A 19,925-nucleotide genomic window follows, 5' to 3' on the forward strand; every position below is an offset into this window, starting at 1 on the left:
TTGCAGTGCTCCTCGTTGGTGGGCTAAACACACCCCTGGCTGCACGTCCTCACCTCCCTTTCCCTGTCCCCGCAGTAAAAGGCACTGGTGCAGCCTGATAGGGCATTTGCCAGCTGGGGAAACAGCAGCACATAGCATAGAGAGGATGGTGGACGGCTGGGCAGGCATAAAAGGAAAGGCAGAGATTGCTTAAAGCAAGGGCAAAAGGCAGCAAAGCCAGATTTTAATTTTCCCCTTGCCATTGTTATGTGCTGCTGTTCTCCCAGTTACAGCTCTCTCCCACACAGATCTGGCTGTATGAATATGTAATAGTTGTGTATGTGCTACTTCTAGTCCATCTTTGAGGAGGAGTAGATGAACATCAACCACCACCATGCAGCTCAGGCTGTAGGGTATCCACAGAGCAGAACTCAAAAAAGGTGAGCAAGTTGACTTGTGCCTGAAATAACAAAACATGAAAACATATTTTGGTGTAAGAGCAGTCTTTTAGCTCTGAGATCCCTAAGTTGGACCTAAATCTTCTGACTTAGATAACTCAGTGCCTGAGAAAGCAGTCTTTTTACGATAGGACTGACTAAACTGACCTACTGTGCACACTGGCTTCATTCAGCTTAACCTCATCCCCTCTTCCTCGTTAAGCTAATGCCCAGCACAACACACTGGGTAACTTTTCCTTTCTTCCTGGCTGCTCTTTTTTGCCACATCTCTCTTTTTTTTTTTTTGGGAGGAAGGAGGTAGAGTTCTACGTCTTACAGTATTAGTGTTGGATATGGATGAAACATTATTTCATACAACTTATCATTTAATTTGTATTATATGTTAGCTTTGGCAGTGCCAGCATTGTAGTCATGCCAGTAAAGAAACTTTGATCTGAATGAGTGTAAGACTTAGCCAGGCTTGAAGTAGGGCTGCAGAAAATGATTTCAAATATTAAAAAACACGTGTTTGGGGTGGATGGCAGTGCTGTCAGTGCCCAAAATGGCAAATGGCACATTTTACAAGAAGTATGGCTTCTTGCAAAACCTAGGACCATTTTAGGACAACCGGGCTGGAGAGTCACTTTCACAGCTGGAATTCAACAGACATTTTGGGCACTGTCCCAACCTGAATTGCAGCAGCCATGAATACGTATAGCTCAAGTACCCTGCAGAGATCATCCAGGACCTCTTGGCCTTCCTTCCCTCTCCTCCTGTCTTCCCCAACTGGTATTTGTTTAACCTTTTACAAGTACCGTTGGTGACAGGAACAACCCTCTGCCAGGGCTTGCCTCTCTTGGCAGTTAGACATGTTTTTCCTTCAGACCAAACCCAGGTCACTCTCACTGAGGAACAGCTCACCTCCCTCTCTCTCTATCTATCTAGAGACCAGTTGGTCTGATGGCAATCCTTACATATCTGACATGTTTCCAATCTGCCCTCATCCTCCACTCTTGCAGACTGGACAAACCAGTTCTTTTAACCTTTCCCCGAGAACCACCTCCTTCAGGTTGCCACCATTCTCCTCTCGCCTCTCCCCCTCTGGAGCAGGAGGGCTCCTTCTCCTAGGGATCAGTGATAGGGCAGGAGGGAATGGCCTCAAGTTGCACCAGGGGAAGTTGGGATTGGATATTATGAAAAATTTCTTCTCAGAAAGACTGGTGAGGGACTGGAATGGGCTGCCCAGGGAAATGGTGGAGTCACTGCCCCTCGAGCAGTTCAAGAAGCAAGCGCATGTGGCACTGGGGGACATGGTTAGTGGCCATGGGATGGGTCGATGGTTGGGACTAGGTGATTTTGGTGGTCTTTTCCCAACTTAATGATTTAAAAAATGCTGTTGCTGTGTGTGGTAAGGCTGTACTTCAGGCTTGCAGCTGGCAGACAGGCTGAGTCTGGCCTGGCTCTGCAGGGCTGCAGGAGCTTGGGCGAGCAGAAGCGTTTGCTGTGCAAGTTCATGCAGCTTCAGCCTAGGCTTGCCAGGGACCCAGCTGAACAATTAGAGGAAGCATCAGTGCAGTTGTGGGCTCTGCTTGCAGCATGCTCATAGCCCTTCCTTCTATGAATAAAATTAATCATTCTCACTGATTCTCTAATCAACCCAATCCTCAGAGGTGTAAATTGCACTGGCAGATGTATAATCAGGAAAGTTTTCCAAACTAACTTTAAAAAAAAAAAAAAAAAAGCCAAAGAAACCAACAAAACCCAAGAAACCAATTAATCTCTCAATATTGGCTGAACTAAGCAAAAAGGTACCTGAATCAGTGATAGCAGCAACTGTGCCTTGCAAAAGCCAAGGAAGAAAGGAAGACATCACCAAAAAGGCCATTCCTGATGAGGATGTGGGCATGGCCACCAACCCATGTCACCCTTGCTACATGCAGCCTTGATCTGGCAGTCAGGTGGAGGAAGATGTTGACGCGGCAGCCTCTGTGTGGTTTCATCCTCTCACTGCTTCTGTGGTTGGACACTGGGAAGCACAAGTGCCCAGACCCATCCTGCTAAGTACCATGGATGCCTTGTTTATACTCCCTTGAGATCTGGATTGAAACAAGTGCACCACTGTGCACTGAGTAACAAAAAATAAATAAATAAATAAATAAAAAGGAGCTGAACTGAAGATTCATAATATCTTAAATTTGGTGTTGGAGCCCTTAAAGAAAAACAAGGAAGCAAAGCTCCAAAACTTGAGTTACAGGTGTGTGGGACCTAGCAGCACAAAGAGTCAGAACAAGGCCCAGCCTGCTGCTTTCTGTACCCGCTGTTTTATGATGTAGAACAAAAGTAAAATGGATTCCAGAAAACAATGGTAAATATTTGATGATATAATTATGTCTTATTAATGCAAGTTTCTCTATTTTGCAAATTAAATTTTCACAGGAATTCATCACCCATTTCTGTTTTATTATTTAGGCCATGAGCATGCCACACACAGTTGTTTATTTTATATTTTCATAGCCATTTGATTAATATTAAATGTTTAAAATAAGAACTCCATTTATATTTTAGTTATAATGGGCATGCAAAAGTACTACAAATTTGCACTGGTATTTATGGTGTGCATTAGTTCATAGCACTACTTTTGATATTTTTATTGCCATGCAGGATGCACACAGTTCATTACGCATGAAGAATAGTTTAATTTCCAGGAGCTCTGCCACCATCTGTAAAACAAAGAGAGCCTACAGCACTGCTGGGGCTCCCTAAAATGCACTGCTGGGGGCCATCGGGAAGAGGGACCGCAATCTGGGGATGGAGCAGCATGCTGCCTGTGCACCCTGTCCCAACAAAGCAGCTCCTGTCATCCTGGTCGGCAAAAATGCACTGTGACCAAGCAGGAATTGGGGAGAGTGTTAACTACTGGTAATTATCCCACAGGTCTGTGAGGCATCTTTCATGCCTGTTGGATGTGGTAATAAAACTAACCTTGTGTGTTTTGTAATTGCCCTGTGCAGAAAAGCTGCTTGTGGGTGCAGAAGGAGGCTGCAGCTGGCACCATGCATTGCTGTGGGTTTTGTGCTCTGAAGAGCCCCAGTGTGAGCCAGCTTTCAACAGCACAGGGAGTGGCAGTGTGAATTCTGCAGCAGGTCGCTCAGGCAATATCAAGTGCTCCAAGATTTTTGCAGTACTACAGTGAAGTGCTGTAGTTCCTAATAAAAATAATAAAGAGAAGCAACAACAGAAGCAGGACAGAAAAAAAAGATAAAAAACCCGCCCCAGCCCTCTGCCAAGCCACTATGAATTTAGCAATACCGTGTGATATTTCAAGATGCATCAAAAATGCCACAGCCATTACTGTATGTAGGATGCTCCTCATACATATACAGTAAACCAGGTACCTACAAAGGCACTACTTTCTGTTTGCCTCACCAGTTTGGCATCCTGTGGAGAAAACAGCTTTGTAACCTCCCTTACAGACACTAAATGCCACTATATCCCCCTACCAGTTGTGTACAGTGTACACACAGAGTGCCTTCTTTCCATCTCTGCTTATGATGGATCTTGCTGGCATGCTAAGTAGTGAAGAAAATCCAATCCTACAATTTGCTAAATACGCTGATAACATCAGGAGACATGAGAGGGCAAAGGACAACATCCTGTCCCCAAGACAGTGTCCATCACTGGAAGATTTCAGGTACAGGCTTCCTGGGGAAGGCAGGGTGCAGCTTCCTTTGCCTGGCTTCCTGTGAAGAAACTGACCATTCCCTGGCTTCATATCAGACACAGTAGACTTTTACCACATTGCTCACATGCATTTCCAGCAGCACAAGGTGAATGCAAAGCGTTGTCCCCGTGTCCTGGTGGCTTCCTGTCTCACTGTAAGTGCTGTGGCTGACTGGTAAAGGCAAGATTTAAGGCAAATTAAGATTTAAACACAAGTAAAAGCAGCAGCCTCCTTCCCTCTGCCTATTCTTAGGAGCTCATCTTGATGTTTGCTTCACCTCCAGAGGCAAGGCAGAAGTGGCTTTCCAGTGAACTGAAAACTCTTGTTTTGGGTAATACTTAACAAAATATTTTCTTTCTGGAGGTGGTGATGGGACTGCCTGAACAGGCCTGTACTCATTTTCTACCCAGGGTTGGGGCATGCAGGAAGCTGTCAGGGGCACCCTATAGGTGGGCACAGCCATATCTGGGACAGGGCTTGAACCTCCCTCCCTGTGCCTCATTCACCCTCTGCTTTCTGGGCTGCCACTTCCCAGCACAGACCACATTTCATACCTACCTTTGTGAAACAGACTGGGGACAAGGTATCAAAGAGGGAAGCTTGATAAATTTAGTTTGAAAGCAACAGCTGCCATGCAAAATAGATGGCTGTTCAACCCTTGGGTCCCATCCTGTACTTCTGCAAACTTGAACCAGCGTCCATTTTCCTTGATTCAGAAACCATACTTCCTGTGGCTCAGGGATTCAAAAAGAAATAGAGCTTATGTTTCCATACCAGAGCTCTAGACAACAATTAAGTTAAACTGTTAAAAAAATTCAGTGCTTCAGGAAAACTAGAAAAAAAAAAAAAAAAAAAAAAAAAGAAGAGAGTAATGGCTTCTTACAGAGCAGAAGAAAAGACAGACTCATTACCACCTGGTGCTAGGCAGTGCACGCTGGGGATGCAGCTCATCAAGTCCCTTCATCCCTGCGTCATTCACAAAGTGCAGAGCCCGGCTGTTTACTGAGCTGCTGCCTTGCCAGGGCCACCGGGCAGCCTTCTGCAAGCTCTGCTTGCTTCTGGAAACTGAAATGCCTCAGCTTCAAAACCATTACAGGAGAAGGTGCTTTACTTGGGGCTGAAATCAGAGCCAAAATCTATTCCTGGCAATGGCTTGAAGGTCACACACACCAACAAAGAACTCCTACCCTTTCAGTACATGCTGTCAGACAGATGCTGCTGTTGCTCTTTCCTGACAGTGACAGATTCTAGGCTCGGTCTGCCGCCCTTTCATGGGTGTGTTTGTTTTCTCTCCACCAGCCTGCATTGCTTTCCTAATCCTTGCCCCCAACTCGAGCGTCACCTGCTTCTGCCTTTCCCCAAGAGGATGCAGCTGGGTCTAGACAGTGCAGATCTCTACAGTAACAGCAAGCTCATTCCTGCCTACAGATTTGAGCAGTAAAGAGACAGCAACCCTACTTTGCAAGATTGCCTGAATAGCCTCAAGTGTTTGAATCCACTGAGCCCTTCCCATGCAAACACCCTTACAGCACTCATAAGAGACTAGTGCCCAGGAGACCCCGAAGTTGACCTGGTCAGGCAGCAAGCAGACCCTGAGGTCCAGTACAGAGATGGTATGCTGGAGGATAACTGAGGTACTGTGGAGATATGCCTCAGCAGCATCCCTCCTAGCACTGCATGCTAAGGTGCATCATGGGTGACTTAGGGGAACACAGACCTGGTTTTGCAACCAAGGCCTGGATCTCTTCCTTAGAAACACAGCAAAAGTCATCTACCAGAATAAAAGACCAGGTGTTATAGTTGGTGTTGCAGCTGAAAAGAATATTGCGGTGAAAATAGGAAAAGAAGCAAACAGGGAAGGAATGCTCACCTGTATCCAAAGATCTAGGTTCACAGAATCTCCAGAAAGAGATCCTTTCCTGGTGGTAGTCAGCCCTTAAATGGGGTCTAGGACCTGTGACCCCTCCCAGTCACACAGCTGAATTGCCTTCACCTGTGCTCCCATAGCTGACTCAGTCCTTTCCTCAGGTGATCAGTCAGTGGTTCAGGCTCTGACTCAACTGTTCCCATACACCAGGTTCCCACAACATAGATGCAGTGTGTAGCCCAGTCTGACCATTTCCATTTGCTCTTCTTTGCAGTACAACACCTATGTCCCACTGGTCAGGAGAGTACCACTACCTCAGCACCATCCATGGTCCCGGCACCTCTCCATCTCAACAGGACAGTGTTTATTAAACCAACTCTCAGTGGGTGTTTGGCATATAAGCAGACTTCGGAGGGAGAGACAAGGAGATGATGTTATAAATGGTGGCCGTTGGATGGGCAAAGAAATCAGAGGTAAATTGGGTCTGAGGAAACAGAAGCCTGATACTCTACTGATTTCCATGGAACAGAGAAGGATTATAGCAAACAGTTGCCTGTATTTATAACCATCGCAGCATCCTGCTGCGCCCAAAGGGGAGGCAAGAGGAAGGATCACAAGACCCTCGCTGCCTAGGGCTTGGGAAAGGAAGTTTCTGCAATGCAATTGCTGAACATCCCTCTGAGGTCAAGAATTTCCATGGTGTCACTGTCACTAAAGGAGGAGTACCCTGGTGACCTGTCCCTGAGCCTGCAGGAAGGCTTCTCAGTAGCCCAGAGCCAACCTGAGGGGAGGCAGCCTGGAGCCTGTCCCCTGGTCCCAGCTGCCCCCAGGTCTGGCAAAGCTGAGAGGTGCCTTATGAGTGTGGTCCTTTCTAGGGCCTGTGTTTGTGTTTACATTTAGGAGATAGAGATGGTGCAGATGGCTAATGTGTTTGTTTGGTATTGTTCTTCCTGGGTGCCTAGAGCTGTTTCTGTACTTCTGTACTCGTCATGGTTACTGCGTACGCAGAATCTCAAGTGTTTCTTTCCCTTGTGGTGGAAAGCTTGCTTGCATCAGTTGAAAAGTCGCGGCTGTTGGGGAGGGTTCTCTCTGTCCTCTTGCCCCTCTGTTGGTTGCAGAGGTTTCCTAGCATACCCCAAGAGCATAGATGCCAGGCTGTATTTGATCACTGCACATCAGTGCACAGTTGCTGGAGGATGTTCCCAGAAGGAGATGATAGGGATTTCTGTAGTGCTCCTTGCTATGGCTTGTTAAGACATAAACCTGAAAGAGCCCAGAGGAGGCACCTCCTCCATTTCAGCACTGAATAACTCCTATTAGCACAATGATCTAAATCCTTGTAAGTCCTCCTAGAAAGGGAGAGTAAATATAGTTTGTCAAGCAGTTATCTTTAGCACACTGTCTCGTCTGGCAGCAAAGATCTTTCTGCATGACCTCTTCCTAAGTCACAGTGATGTCTGCTTGTTTGCTTACTTCTTTCTGCCATGCTGTGCCCAGACGGGAGCCTGGGCTGCCTGGGGTGCAAAGCAGAGACCACGTCCTCTCCTGCCCTTACCAGCAGTGTGGACAGACATGGATGGAAACCTTCAAAACCAGTTTCCCTTTTTTTTTTTTTTTTCCTAAGAAAAGAATATCAGATGCGGATTAACACAGAAAGGTGGTGAAGAAAAAGGAGAGGAAAGCTAGCTCAGTTGATAAGACACTTTTCTCCAAAAGCACCTGAGCCCACACCTCTGCACCAGGCTTTCTGTAACCACAGAATGGAGATGGAGGAAGCAGCAAAGAGGGACTTTACAACAAGCTGAAAGCAACCCCATACCACACTGCTGCTTGTCCTGACAGCCTTTCCTTTTCTTGGTCTGTTAGCCAACGCTCCCCTTGAGCCACCCTCCTGCACATATACACGCATGGGTTTCCATCAGACCCAGAGCCCAGCACGTATCAAGTAGGGGCTGCACCACTAAGCTGGATGCACAACATGCCTTCACCAGTGCAAGCAATGCCCAGCTGCCTGATGGAGCATGCTGGGCATGGCAGCAGGTGGGGACATCCTGCCACACTAAAATCTGTATGTCCAAGCCACTATATTTCAAACTAATTATTTCCCTCTTTTTGTTTTAATAATCTCACCAGGGTCTCTGCTCTTCTGGAAACTGCTACAGGTGGTCAGTGCAATGCAAAGCTGGATGAAGGTTCAGACAGAATGAAACAGAGGAAGCGAGGTGTTAATGGCCATAGCTACTGCTACACTGTGCTGCTCTGCTGGCCATGAGGCATGCTATTGCAACTCTCCCCTCCTGCCACTCTTCCTGCAATGCTGGGGAACTCTTCAAAAGAAGAGCAGTGCTGTTAGTGCTGTTTCAGAGCTGCCTGACCAAACCAACCAAGCAAACCAAAAGAGCCAAGGCTTTTTCATCAGGAGGCCTCCAGTTTCTTCTAGCACCACCAAATAAAGATCCCCAAATCCCCAACAGCCAGATTCTCCATGCGTCTGTCGTGACTGACACCACTAGGGCCCAGGTGGTGAAGGAGGATGGGCCAAGCCCTGTGAGCTGGGCAGTGAGCAACTGGCACCTGGGGGGCTGCACTCTGCAGAAATGGTGATCAGAGCCTAGCAAAAGGGAGTGAGCAGGCTCCTGGCTCAGCATCAAGGCAGAGGAAAGCAGGACCAAATTTGTCTCCAGCTCCATCCTACAGGCTGCTGCAAAGGATTAAACCCAACAAACTTCCCTCTGGTGGGCAGTAATCCAGAATAGCTCCATTCAATGCATATTTATAAGAAACCTATTGGCAGGTGGATGACAATAGCCAAATGCAAGTCAAAATCTGCATGCCAGAGACACGGTACGTAACTGCTCATGTTGGGTTGCCACCACAAGCACCTTACTCCAAATGAGTTGTGTAACAGTGGGCACTGGGTGTGCTCCTTTCTCTGTTGGCAGCACCATCCTCACACGAGCTGCAGCCCAGGGCTCACTCCCTGCCCCTCTACTTCCCAGTTCTTCTGAAAGTGTATCTGTGGAAAGGTTCCCTGCCCAGGCCCAGGGAGCTCTTTTGTCTCATCTACACGTACCAAGCACTCTGACAGGACCAACATATCTTCTGAATAATTTACAGTGTAGAGAAATGATCATAACATAGACATCTGCTATGATTTAGTTAATTATGAATAAGTAATAAGGTAATGCTAGCAATGCATTTAACTGCAAAACTATTTATAACGAAATGATTTCTTATAAATAATTAGAGCAAAACTGTGCATTATAACTCATCATGCTTAATCCTCCCCACACTACCTATTCTATGTCCTATTTCTGGTGAAGCTTTAAAAGCATCTTTTTGACATTTCTTCTTGCAGTGAAGTGTATCTAGTACTCCCACAAGGCCTGAGGCACTGACAAGTCTCCAGCACTGGGAATAAAACTCACTGCCCTTTGTCTTTCTCACCTACGAGAAGCTGGTACTTCTTCCTATGGATAAAACATAAGAGCGGTGTGAAATTCTTATACAGCAGCTGATAATAAAATTAGTAATAAAATTAGGCTTAGTGAAGGAAGAGAAGGACCTCTTCCAGCAAAAACAGACTCATAGCATTTGATAGGTCCAAACATAGCTCTGGAGCCACAGGCTGTACCTTTGGTGATCATCAGCAGGAGAGAGGCAGCACAACAGCATCACTATGGAGCTGGTCAAGAGGGAGCTTAAACCAGCCCTGAAGTTGTGCTTAGCAAGGACAGTGAGAATGGCCAAAGCCTAGCCCTCTGAGACATCCATTCCCTGCAGGCATCTCTGAAGGTGCCAAAGGGATGCCATCCTTACAGCAGAAGCTCCCCAGGGAGCCAAGAGGACATCTGCAAAAGGAGTTACTTGCGCTGCTCTAGTGCCTATTGGACTGTTACTCATCAAAATCAGCACTAAAATTGGCACTCTTTGTAGAAAAGGAAGGGATCCACCCCAAAACTTTAAACATCAGAAAACTTTCATGACACAGAATGAAGAAATACGCACTGCTGCTGCAGTTAAGAACGTCTCTGCTGGGCAGATGGTGTGGAGGCATCTTAACATGGCTGGCCCACACCTTTCAGTCGCGTGAGGGTCTGGTCTTGCTTAATACCTTCATCAGTGATCTGGACAAAGGGATAGAGTCCACAGTCCACCCTCAGCAAGAATACTGATGATACAAAGCTGAGAGGAGTAGCTGACATCAGAATGTTGTGTTGTTGTTTAGTGAGACTGGAAAGGTTGAAGAGCTGGGCAGAAAGGAACCTGATGAGATTCCACAAAGGCAAGTGCAGATTCCCACACCAAGGAAGGAATAATTGCACCCATCAGTTATAGGTTAGGGGCTGATCTGTTGGAGAGGAATTCTGCAGAGAAAGGTGTCCTTGTGGATAGTAGGTTGGCCGTGAAGCAGCAGTGAGTCCTTGTGGCTGAGAAGGCCAATGGTATCTTGGGGTGTATTAAAAAGAGCGTGGCCAGCAGGTCGAGGGAGGTGATCCCCGACTTTACTCTGCCCTGATGAGGCCACAATTAGAATACTGCATCCAGTTTTGGGCTTCCCAGATCAAGGAAGACAGGGAACTGCTGGAAAGAGTCCAGCAGAGGGCCACAAAGATGATTAGGGGCCTGGAGCAGCTCCCACATGAGCAAAGGCTGAGCATCCTTCAGTAAGACTGAGAAGAGATCTTATCAACGTGCATAAATATCTGAAGGGTGAGTGTCAAGTGGATGAGGCCAGGCTCTTTTTGGTGATGCCCAGCAACAGGAAAAGAGACAATGGGCACAAACTGGAACACAGGAAGTTCTGTACAAATACGAGGAAAAACATCTTTACTGCGAGGATGACAAAGGATTGGATTAAGGTGCCTAGAGAGGTTTTGGAGTCTCTTTTTCTGGAGTATTTAACTCCCACCCAGCAGCACATTTTTCTATGTGGCCTACTGTAGGGAACCTTCTCTAGCTCGGGGGTTGGACTAGATGATCTCCAGATGTCCCTTCCAGGCCCTAGAATTCTATGATTCTGTGAGGCCCACACAAAGCCAGTGGGTCACTGAGTTTTGAAAAGGTGGTCGAGGAGTAGTGAGCTGACTGCAGCATGCAGGGTCCTACCAGGAGGGCTGGTGTCTGAGTTGTGGGAGTCAGGGAAATGAAGAGTGACAGGAAGAAGAACAGAAATCAGGCCTTTGCACTGGCAAGTTAATTTTAGCATGGTCAAAGAAGTCCATGAAAAAAGCCATAGCAATCTGAATAAGCAGCACTGATGAGACGAAGCAACTGGCTGGACTATAAAAATATTATAGAGGGTAAAAAGTAGTCAGTTCAGTTATGGACACAGGCTAGTTGTCTCTTCAGAGTAAAGGGAAGAACTTGAAAAAACGTAAGGGCTCTCACAATACGAAAGAAATCATCAAAAGGGCAATTTAAAAGCACAGCTAAATGTCATTGCTTCATGCTGTTTATCATCATTTGTTTCCTATGGGAAATCCAGAAGGCGCAGCCTACGCAGCTAAGCAGAAATTGTGAACAAATTAGTGTCCCTGGCCTGGGTGTGGGGCTCATGTGGTCTGCTTCTTCCAAGGTACAGGGAGGCAGAAGCACATCACAGCTCCTGCACAAAGTGTTTTGTTGTCTGGCTTTAACAAAGATAGCGCAATGCTTTCTGCAAGAGAATTCTCCTTTCGTCCATAACTTCTGAGGGCAGCTTTGCCCCAACTGTGCTCTCATAGGGAAAATTGGTTGAGCCCTGTTCAATACCACCACAAAATCACAGGAAAGCTAGTGAGTTTCTTTAATTGTTACGGAACAGATAGGTCTGAAATGTGAGATGGAAAAAGTGGTGCTTATGGTAGGTTGGCCTCGCTGCAATGCAAGAAGGAGAAGCTGCAAAAGCATGAGTCAGTGCACAGCAGCTGATTTATTTCCTGATTCTTCTGACATGAATGCTCCCACAAAAGTCTTTCATGGAGTAACCTCATCTCCAAGCTAACTGCTTGCTAAGGAATGCTGTATCTTAAAAGAGAAAATTATTTGTTCCTACTGCTCAGCAGCAGCTGAGTGCAGTAAGTCAACAGAAATAAAAAGAGTTGTAAATAGTCTGGACAAAATTAAATGCCTCACTCCATTATGCAGTTATTGCTTAATATCTGTAAGTTCTCTTACTACTAGAGGGTTGGAGAGTATGACACTGCTATAAAAAAGGATTGGAGAAAACCTGGTTCTTTTTGGGGAAAAAATGAAGCGAATCTATTCGTTTTGATTGTAACGAAAAACATTTGGGCCTCCTTCAGCTCTGAAAGATGAAAAACATAAAAGCACAAAACCATGGGAGGAAGAAGAGGAGAATCCAGTTGACGATCACGCTCCTGAGCGTGCAGGTGGCATCCCCAGGCCCCCATTACTAAGGAGAGCCCCCACACTTTGTGACACACCCTGCCCAGAGGATTTCAGGCTCATCTGTGGCTGCAGGGAATTGACCTGGTGAACCAGTAACCTCTTTCATCTCTGTTTACTCATCTTCTGTTTGTTTTCAAGCAGTTGCCAAAGGGAGGAAAAAAAACAGCATGAAAGGGGAAGTGTTTTGTAGTGGAAAACGGTAAAAGAAAACACATACTTTGCATTCTTCCAGAGTCCATACTGAGTGAATGGTGGATACTCTCCAATGGCAGAGGCTGAAGTCTCCTGTAAACCAGAGACTCCCGCATGTTCCCCAGGGGCAGCTCCAGTACTCCACTACTCACCTCAGAGAGCTGGGAGCACCCAGGATTGCACACATGGCACAGGACAAGTTCTCCTCGCTGCCCTGCCACCCATGGAGTGGTGAGAGGGGATGGGCTGCTTGCAGAGCTTCCAGACTTAACAGTGGTGGCAGGAAAAGGAGCAGGTTGTGGGGGGAAGCTGGTGCCAGCTGCTCCTATCTCCTCCTTGAACTCTTGGTATATGGGGCTTCCACCTGATGCACTGTGTGGGGTTTGGCTTTTGCTCTGCTAGACCCACTACTACAAAAATGGCTCTTGAGCAGCACAATAAAAAAGCAAATTTTAGTGAAGTGTGTGTAAAAATGTGTGCTTATCACTCTGTCTGGTGGGCTCCAGCACACCTGTGTCATACAAGCAAGACAGTGGCCCCCAGCATGCCCTTTGGAGATTTGTAAATATCCTATGCAAGATGTCTGTGTTTCTTCTTTCCCAAAAGCATGCTGCAAACAATTCATACCTGAACCACCAGCCCAGGGCATACTGTGGTGGCTGCCCAAAGGCAGTGAAAGAGTTATCTCAGAGCCATAGCACAGCTGTGCCTCCATTCATCTCCTGTGAAGCCCAACCTCAGCAGAGGAAAGGCTCCTGGGAACAAAGGAGGAGGGAAGCAAAGAAGGGTGACTCAGGAGTTCTGGTGAAATACGTGTCATCCATGGGACAGGGCCAGCCATTGCACAAAGGGTGCAGAGGGCTGCCCCACAGTGCTCATCGGTGGCAGAAAATGAAGCTATGTGTTGCTCAGATGTTCTTTCTGCTTTCACTACTGTGCTCAGGAAAAACACATGTTATGAGGGAATTTTTTTTTTAATTGCTTCCTCTAGGAGCACAGACTTGAAGTTGTAGTTTATCTCCAAGAGGATAAACAAGCCAAGTCCACTCTGGGGAAGGACTTTCTTCTTATTATTTTTTAATTGTTCCAGATGGAGCTAAATGCAAACACTTTGGGAGGAGAAATACACAATTCTCAGGGCTGAGCCTTCTCAAGCCTAATTGCTGGGCACCTCTCACCAGCGGTCCCACTCTGGAGGAGCCAAGGCTGTAGCAACCAGGACCATAACCACCTCCATTCATGAGCTCAGCCACTTCTGGTGCCATGAACTCACTCAGAATTTAACACTTTCCCTGGCTGATGCCACCTTCATGTGCCAGCTGCTCTGACTGCCCCTGCGCATGAGGAGCTGGGTGGTGTGGGTGCCACCAAGGCAGCACAGGTGCCATCAGGACTCGCCCAGGCATAGAAGGAAAGGATCCAGGGGCTCTGTTGACACAGTAAACCACTAGAGAGCACTCTCAAATGTATTTATACCCTTTTTCTAAGTGCTATTTCATAAAAACACACGGTTGCTATGGCCTGGTTTACAGCACAGCTAAAAAAGGGAGCTCCAAAACAGGCCAGGTTTCCTGAGGCCACCACAAAGGCCATCAAAGCCATCATTGTGCTGCACCATCCCACCGGGGCTCCATGTTCCCCTCCATGCTTTAGTCTATCCACAGATAAATGACAGAAGCAGTATTTAAAAAATTAAAATATTGCACGTAGACAACTGTAGTTTTTGTTTTATGTACATATTTTATAGGTATATATATGTGTGTGTGTGTGTGTGTGTGTATGTGTGTGTTTAAAAGCAGAAGTGTTTAAAGCCCCCAACTTCCTTGTATTTTGTGCCAGAAGTGAAGGGGGAAAAAAAAGTGAAAATTATAATATTAGTTCAGCAGCTATAAATAAAATCGCTGTGCGTACGGGTGACTTGCCAGCAAAAAAAAAGTATATTTTAAAAATGTGATGTGGGTAAAAAAAAAAATAATAATAAAAATCACTCACTCTTAAGTAAAACATTTTTAATACTACACAAATTACAGATCACCTTTTAAAAAGTTTAAAGAGTAAGATAAGTAGCACTGTTGCAGCCAAAGCACTTAAAAAAAAAAAAAAAAAGAAGAAAAAAAAAGCCTATAGCCCAGGAAATAGTGATGTGGTGTGAATGGAGAATCCACTGGTGTTGTAACTCAGTAAAGCAGCAGAAAGTAAAAAAGCAACATCGCATTTAAGAAAAATGAGATATAAGAATAAAACCCCTCAGATTTTAGCTTGTTTCCTTTTGCAGTCTTGCAGCTTTAAGGTGACCAGGCTTACAGAGGGGCCTGTAGGTCCACCAAGCCAGCACTGGTACCAGGCCCTCAGCCAGGCTGACCAGCCGGGCCCTCCTGCCATCCCATCCACCCAGGGGCTGCAGGAGCCATGGGGCAGGAGGGCGCTGACCTCAGGACCCACCGACCACGCTGGTGTCAGCAGGCCTTAAGGAGGCCCTGTTTGTCAGAGCAGGCCCAGCCCTCACACTAGGCCGCAACGTAACTTAGAAGGGGACCTCTGAACGGAGGTGTTGCTGTTTCGGTTTTGGTTTTGAAGTAGAGATACCACCTTAATCAAAAACATGAGCTCCGTACCACAGAGGTATCATGCCAAGCAACTTTGAAGAACTTGTTACCATCTATCAGCTCAAAATCCATTTTCTTTTTTAATAAAGTGCCTAAATACACATTTACACAGATCATAGTGGTTCCAAAGAATCCTTTACAGTTTTTATATATATAGGAATATATATAGGTATATATATATATATAATGTGCGTTTTCTTCAAATTGGCTAAATGTGTTTACATAGGACACCAATCTTGACTATAGGTATAAGATTTAAAGCGTAATATCGACTCAATGAATCTGTTTATCATGCAAGTCTTATCTAATATTACATTGACTTGTAATATGGAACACAATGTAGTGGGTGTGCTCATTAAACACTTCATAAAAAAATTACTGTGCGTGTGCAGTTCTGATCTTCAAATACTAATAATGACCATTTCTTTAGAGAAAAAAAATAAAAAAGTCTTCCAGAAAAGAGCTACTCTGCATGAAACTGCAGTCTGAACATTATCACAATAAAAACAGTTGACTCAAAAGCACCCCAAATTTTTCAAATTTACGTCAGCTGAACAGATTTCTCCTCCTCCTCAGGTACCAAGCGCTCACTAGCTCAACCCAGGGCTGGGACAACCTCACCACCCCTTTGCTCAGAAATAACCGCTTATAACCCAGTTATGAACACCTCAACAGAAGGGCTCATCCAGCTGCAGCGTTGCCAACGAACTATAAACAGCACAAAAACATCACTATAAGACTCAACTATTTCTAGCAACCAATGATTTATTGATTTTAGAAGTCTGCTTGGTGATGCAGAAGCGTGATCAAAATAAGTGGCTTTACAAAAGAGTTCTCCAAAGTAGCTTAAAAGTCAGGGCCATGGCAATTATGTGAAGCCCTAATTGCTTGCATTTCAACCAGTTTGTATTTTCATTTTCAAAGAATAGCAGTAGGTTTGTTTCAAGCACATGTAATAAGGAAATTGCAGGTTTCCTCCACCCACATTTGGGCTGTCACTGATATGCCCGCAGGCAATCTGGCAGAACCTCAGTTGCTGCTGTCATTGTACCACACCGTACCTGCCACTACAGGCACACTACACCGTGTCAGCGATAGTAACAATAGCAACAGCATCAGAGGAGACTGATAAGCAAATTCGAAAGTCCACCTGCACTATCTGAAAATTAAAGTAAAATTAGAAAGAAAATAAACAGTCTTTCTCCCACCTCCCCAGCATTGTCCAAAGACACAAAACCCCAATGCTGAAGGCCTTTAGAGACGGCAGTGCTACACCAGTGCAGTCACCAATCATGTCATTAGGTTGGCTATCACAATTCCACGTTAGAGTACGCAATTGGTGAACAGATGCAGTTTTGTAATCTTACAACTGATCACGTGAACTGCGGTCAACTTTGCCTTAAAAAAGGAAAAGAAAAAAAAAAACCAACAGAAACAAACCAACCCAGAAATCCCTAACTCAACAGCGCCTCTCCAACACCTCTCCACATCCTACTCCAAAGGCAACTTCCCTTGAGAAACACGGAGGAATTTTGGACTGGGTCCGGCACGGCCACACGAGGCGGACAGCCGCTCCCGGGAGGAGCCCCTCGTGCTCCCTGCACCCGCCTGCCCCCAGCACCTCGTGCCACCAGCCCTACAGAAACAGGGGCCAGCAATAAGGAATCACAGACAGTAAGGCGATCTTTACAATGTCAGAAAGTGTATTTGGCATTAAAAAAAAAAAGAAGAAAAAAAAAAAAAAGGAAAAGGAAACAAGTGCATACAAATACAGCTAGAAGCATTTCTGTTTTGCCAAGTGCTCTAAAAAAAGCAGCGCAAGTCACAGCCTACATCGAACAGTAATTGTCACCAGGGAAGCACAACAAATAGTTGCTATAACAAAAGGGGGAAAAAAAAGCGGAGGGGAAGGACGGGAGGAAAAAAAAAAGGACAATTAGAAGAAATGCCTTTATAATAAGTACATACCTTTTGTCTTCAAAAAATATAGAAACACAATGTATTCAAAAAAATCAAAATTATACAGCCATGTTTATGAAGTCTACATTTCCCTTGTCTTGGAGATATATATATATTTATATATATATATTTATAGATATATACAGAACCGGAGCAGTTTGGGCGACGGGCGGCGCTGGGCCGGCACAGTCACGAGTCTCTCTCCTTTTTCACTTTCACATCCCCGGCCAGGATGGTGGCGATCTCCCCCTGCATGAAGGCCCAGGGCACGTTGGAGCCGACCAGTGGGCACTTCTCCCCGCTGGGGCAGTACACCTCCCCGCTGGCCCCCTGCTGCTTGATGCTCTGCCGGGAGCAGGGGAAGCAGAACTTGTGGGACGGGACCGAAGGGCACTGCACGAAGTGGGTGTCTTCCAGGCGCTCGTGGCACAGGGTACAGCACAAGGGGACGCTGGCGGCGAGGGACGAGTCCGGCAGGCTGGCGGGGTGCACGGGCTCCAGCCCGCCCGCCGCGCTGCCCCCCTGGCCCGGCACTTCCCTGCCGGGGCCCAGCCTTCTTTGGTTCATGGCGGAGGGCGAGGGGGGGCTGCTGCTGTTCCTCCTGGTGGTGGAGTGGACCTGGTTGGCCTCCTTGGAGGCGTGGTTGCCCCCGGCATTGTCCGCCACCAAAATGAGCGCGGCCATGGGGGACTGGCCGTTCTGGGCCGCCTCGGGCGGCGTGGTCCGGTTGGAGTGGGGCGAGGCGGTGGGCGGCGGGGGTGACATGAAGGAGGTGGCCGTCAGCGGCATCTTCATCCCTTCGGACGCGGCCGGGAGCCAGGGCTGCGCCTCCCCGTTCATCTTCGGGGGTCCCGCCTCGCCCTCCGGCTCGGGGGACGGCTTCCTCTTCCGGGCTGCGCGGGCCCCTAGAAGGCAAAGGAGAGCGGGAGAGGGGTGAGAAGGCGGCCACGCACCGCCGCAAGGCACCACCGAGAAGGCGCGGCCAGCGAAACGTGCGAAACACCAAAACACGCACAGACACTCGGCCCCGTCCGCCCCGGCCCCGCACGCACCCCCTCCACCCGCCCCGGCCCCGCTCCCGCTCCCGCTCCTCACCAGGCTTGGCCGCGGCGCCGTTGCTCTCGTAGCCCAGCAGTCTGCCGCCCGCCATGCCCGGCTCCTTCTTGAACTTGCTGTCGAAAGGCGGCACGGCGTGCCCGCCGTGCTGGTGCAGGGCCAGCAGCGTGTCCCGCACCGTCTTGGGCTTGGCCAGCCACTCCTCGCCGCCCGCGCGGCTCTTGCCCTCGGCGCCCATCTCCGCCGCGGCCGGCACGCTCTCGGTGGAGCAGCGCTTCTCCTTGCCGCCGCCGTCGTGCTCCCCCGTCGCGCCGCCGCCGCTCGAAGACGAGGACGAGACGGAGCCGGGCCGCTTGTGGCCCAGCTCGCCGGCCTGCCCGGCCGCCGCCTGCGCCGCCGCCGCCGGTTGCTGGGGCACGGGCACGGCCAGCGGGGCGGGCGCGGCCGAGATGGCGGCCAGCGAGGCGGCGGCGGCGCGGCCGCCCAGGCCGCCGATGGCTGCGGGGAGCCCGGCGCCGTTCACCAGCGGAACCAGAGTGGGCGGCACGGCGTGCGTCCGGCGCGGGTTGGGGCTCTGCCGGTTGAGCTCGGGCGGCTCCTCGGGCTTGGGGAAGCCGTTGGGCACCAAGATGCCGTTCACCTGCCGTCCGCCGCCGTACTCGGCGCCCAGGCGGGGCGGCGGCCGCTCGGCGGCCAGCGGGTAGCGCTCCAGGGGCTGCGGCGGGGGCCGCGCCGCCGCCTCCGCCGCCGCCGAGGGGTGACCGAGCTGCTGCTGCTGCGCCAGGAGCTCCTTGGCGGAGAGCGGCGGCTGCTTGGCGTGCGGCGGCGGCGGGGCCCGGCCCTCGGCGAAGCAGCCGTGCGCCCGCTTCAACTGCCGCGCCGTGTCGATGACGAACTCCACGCGGTCGGCGCCCTCGTAGTTGACGCAGCCCCGGCAGACGGGCTCGGTGAAGTCCCAGATCATGGCCCAGGGCATGCGGGGCAGGTCGCACAGGTAGCACGACTGCCTGCGGGAAGCAGCCGCCACCGCCGCCGACGACATGTCCCGGCCCCGGGGCAGCGGCGAGCGCCCCCCGCTCCGGCTCCGGCCGCCGCCTCCTCCGCCCCTCGCCACCGGAGAGCCGACGGGGCGGCTCGGGCGCCGCGGGACCGTCGGCGCGGCCCCCTCCCCCTCGCCTTCCTCTTCCGCGCGCCGGAGCGGGGCGCCGGGACCGCCCCGGCAAGCAAAGCCGCTCCGGGGGCCGCCGCCGCCGCTCCCCTCGCCGTCTCCGCCGGCGGCGCTCACAGCGCGGCGGGGACGCGCATCTTCGCGGCGCGCCTGGCGCAGGGCTGCGGCCGCTGCCGCCCGCACGGCTCCCCCGCTCGCTGGCTACTACGGGGCGGCGCGGGGCGGCGGGGGCCGGCGCGCCGCGGCGGGCGGGGCGGAGACTGCCGCGGGGGCCGGGGCCGGGGCCGGGGCTGGCGGCGGCGCCGTGCCGTGCCGTGTTCCAGCCGCCACCGCCGCCTCTGCGCGCCGCCGCCTCGATTCTTCGACAGTGCCGCCGCGCCTGCGCGATGGGCGCCCCCGCCCCAACGACGCCGCCGCCGCGCTCCCGGCCCCGGCTCTGCCCGCGCCCCCGGCCCGGCCCCGGGGGTTCCACCCGCCACCGGGGGAGCCAAGCGCCGGCCACGCGGAGCGCCCTGCCAAGCGGGCGGCTTGAGCGGAGCTGGGCGGG

The 19,925-nt window shown here is 49.7% G+C and overlaps 1 protein-coding gene and 1 long non-coding RNA gene across 2 annotated transcripts; both read right to left on the reverse strand.

Annotated features, from left to right (window-relative positions):
• Positions 1–233: 233 nt before the first annotated feature.
• Positions 234–6,035, reverse strand: LOC128075366 (uncharacterized). Its single transcript, XR_008203802.1, has 3 exons — positions 6,008–6,035; positions 2,229–2,541; positions 234–439 (listed from the first exon to the last, which is right to left on the reverse strand). It is a non-coding gene; the product is annotated as an uncharacterized LOC128075366 (long non-coding RNA).
• A 9,216-nt stretch (positions 6,036–15,251) lies between these two features.
• IRF2BP2 (interferon regulatory factor 2 binding protein 2) lies at positions 15,252–19,367 on the reverse strand. The gene is made up of 2 exons (XM_052671793.1): positions 18,250–19,367; positions 15,252–18,059 (listed from the first exon to the last, which is right to left on the reverse strand). Exons 1-2 carry the CDS (start codon positions 19,250–19,252, stop codon positions 17,344–17,346), a joined length of 1,719 nt encoding a protein of 572 aa, XP_052527753.1. The 5' UTR covers positions 19,253–19,367; the 3' UTR covers positions 15,252–17,343.
• Positions 19,368–19,925: the final 558 nt, after the last annotated feature.

This window comes from Tympanuchus pallidicinctus, unplaced genomic scaffold (assembly GCF_026119805.1).
Source record: "Tympanuchus pallidicinctus isolate F22 unplaced genomic scaffold, pur_lepc_1.0 scaffold1, whole genome shotgun sequence".
In the NCBI taxonomy this organism is placed as follows: domain Eukaryota; kingdom Metazoa; phylum Chordata; class Aves; order Galliformes; family Phasianidae; genus Tympanuchus; species Tympanuchus pallidicinctus.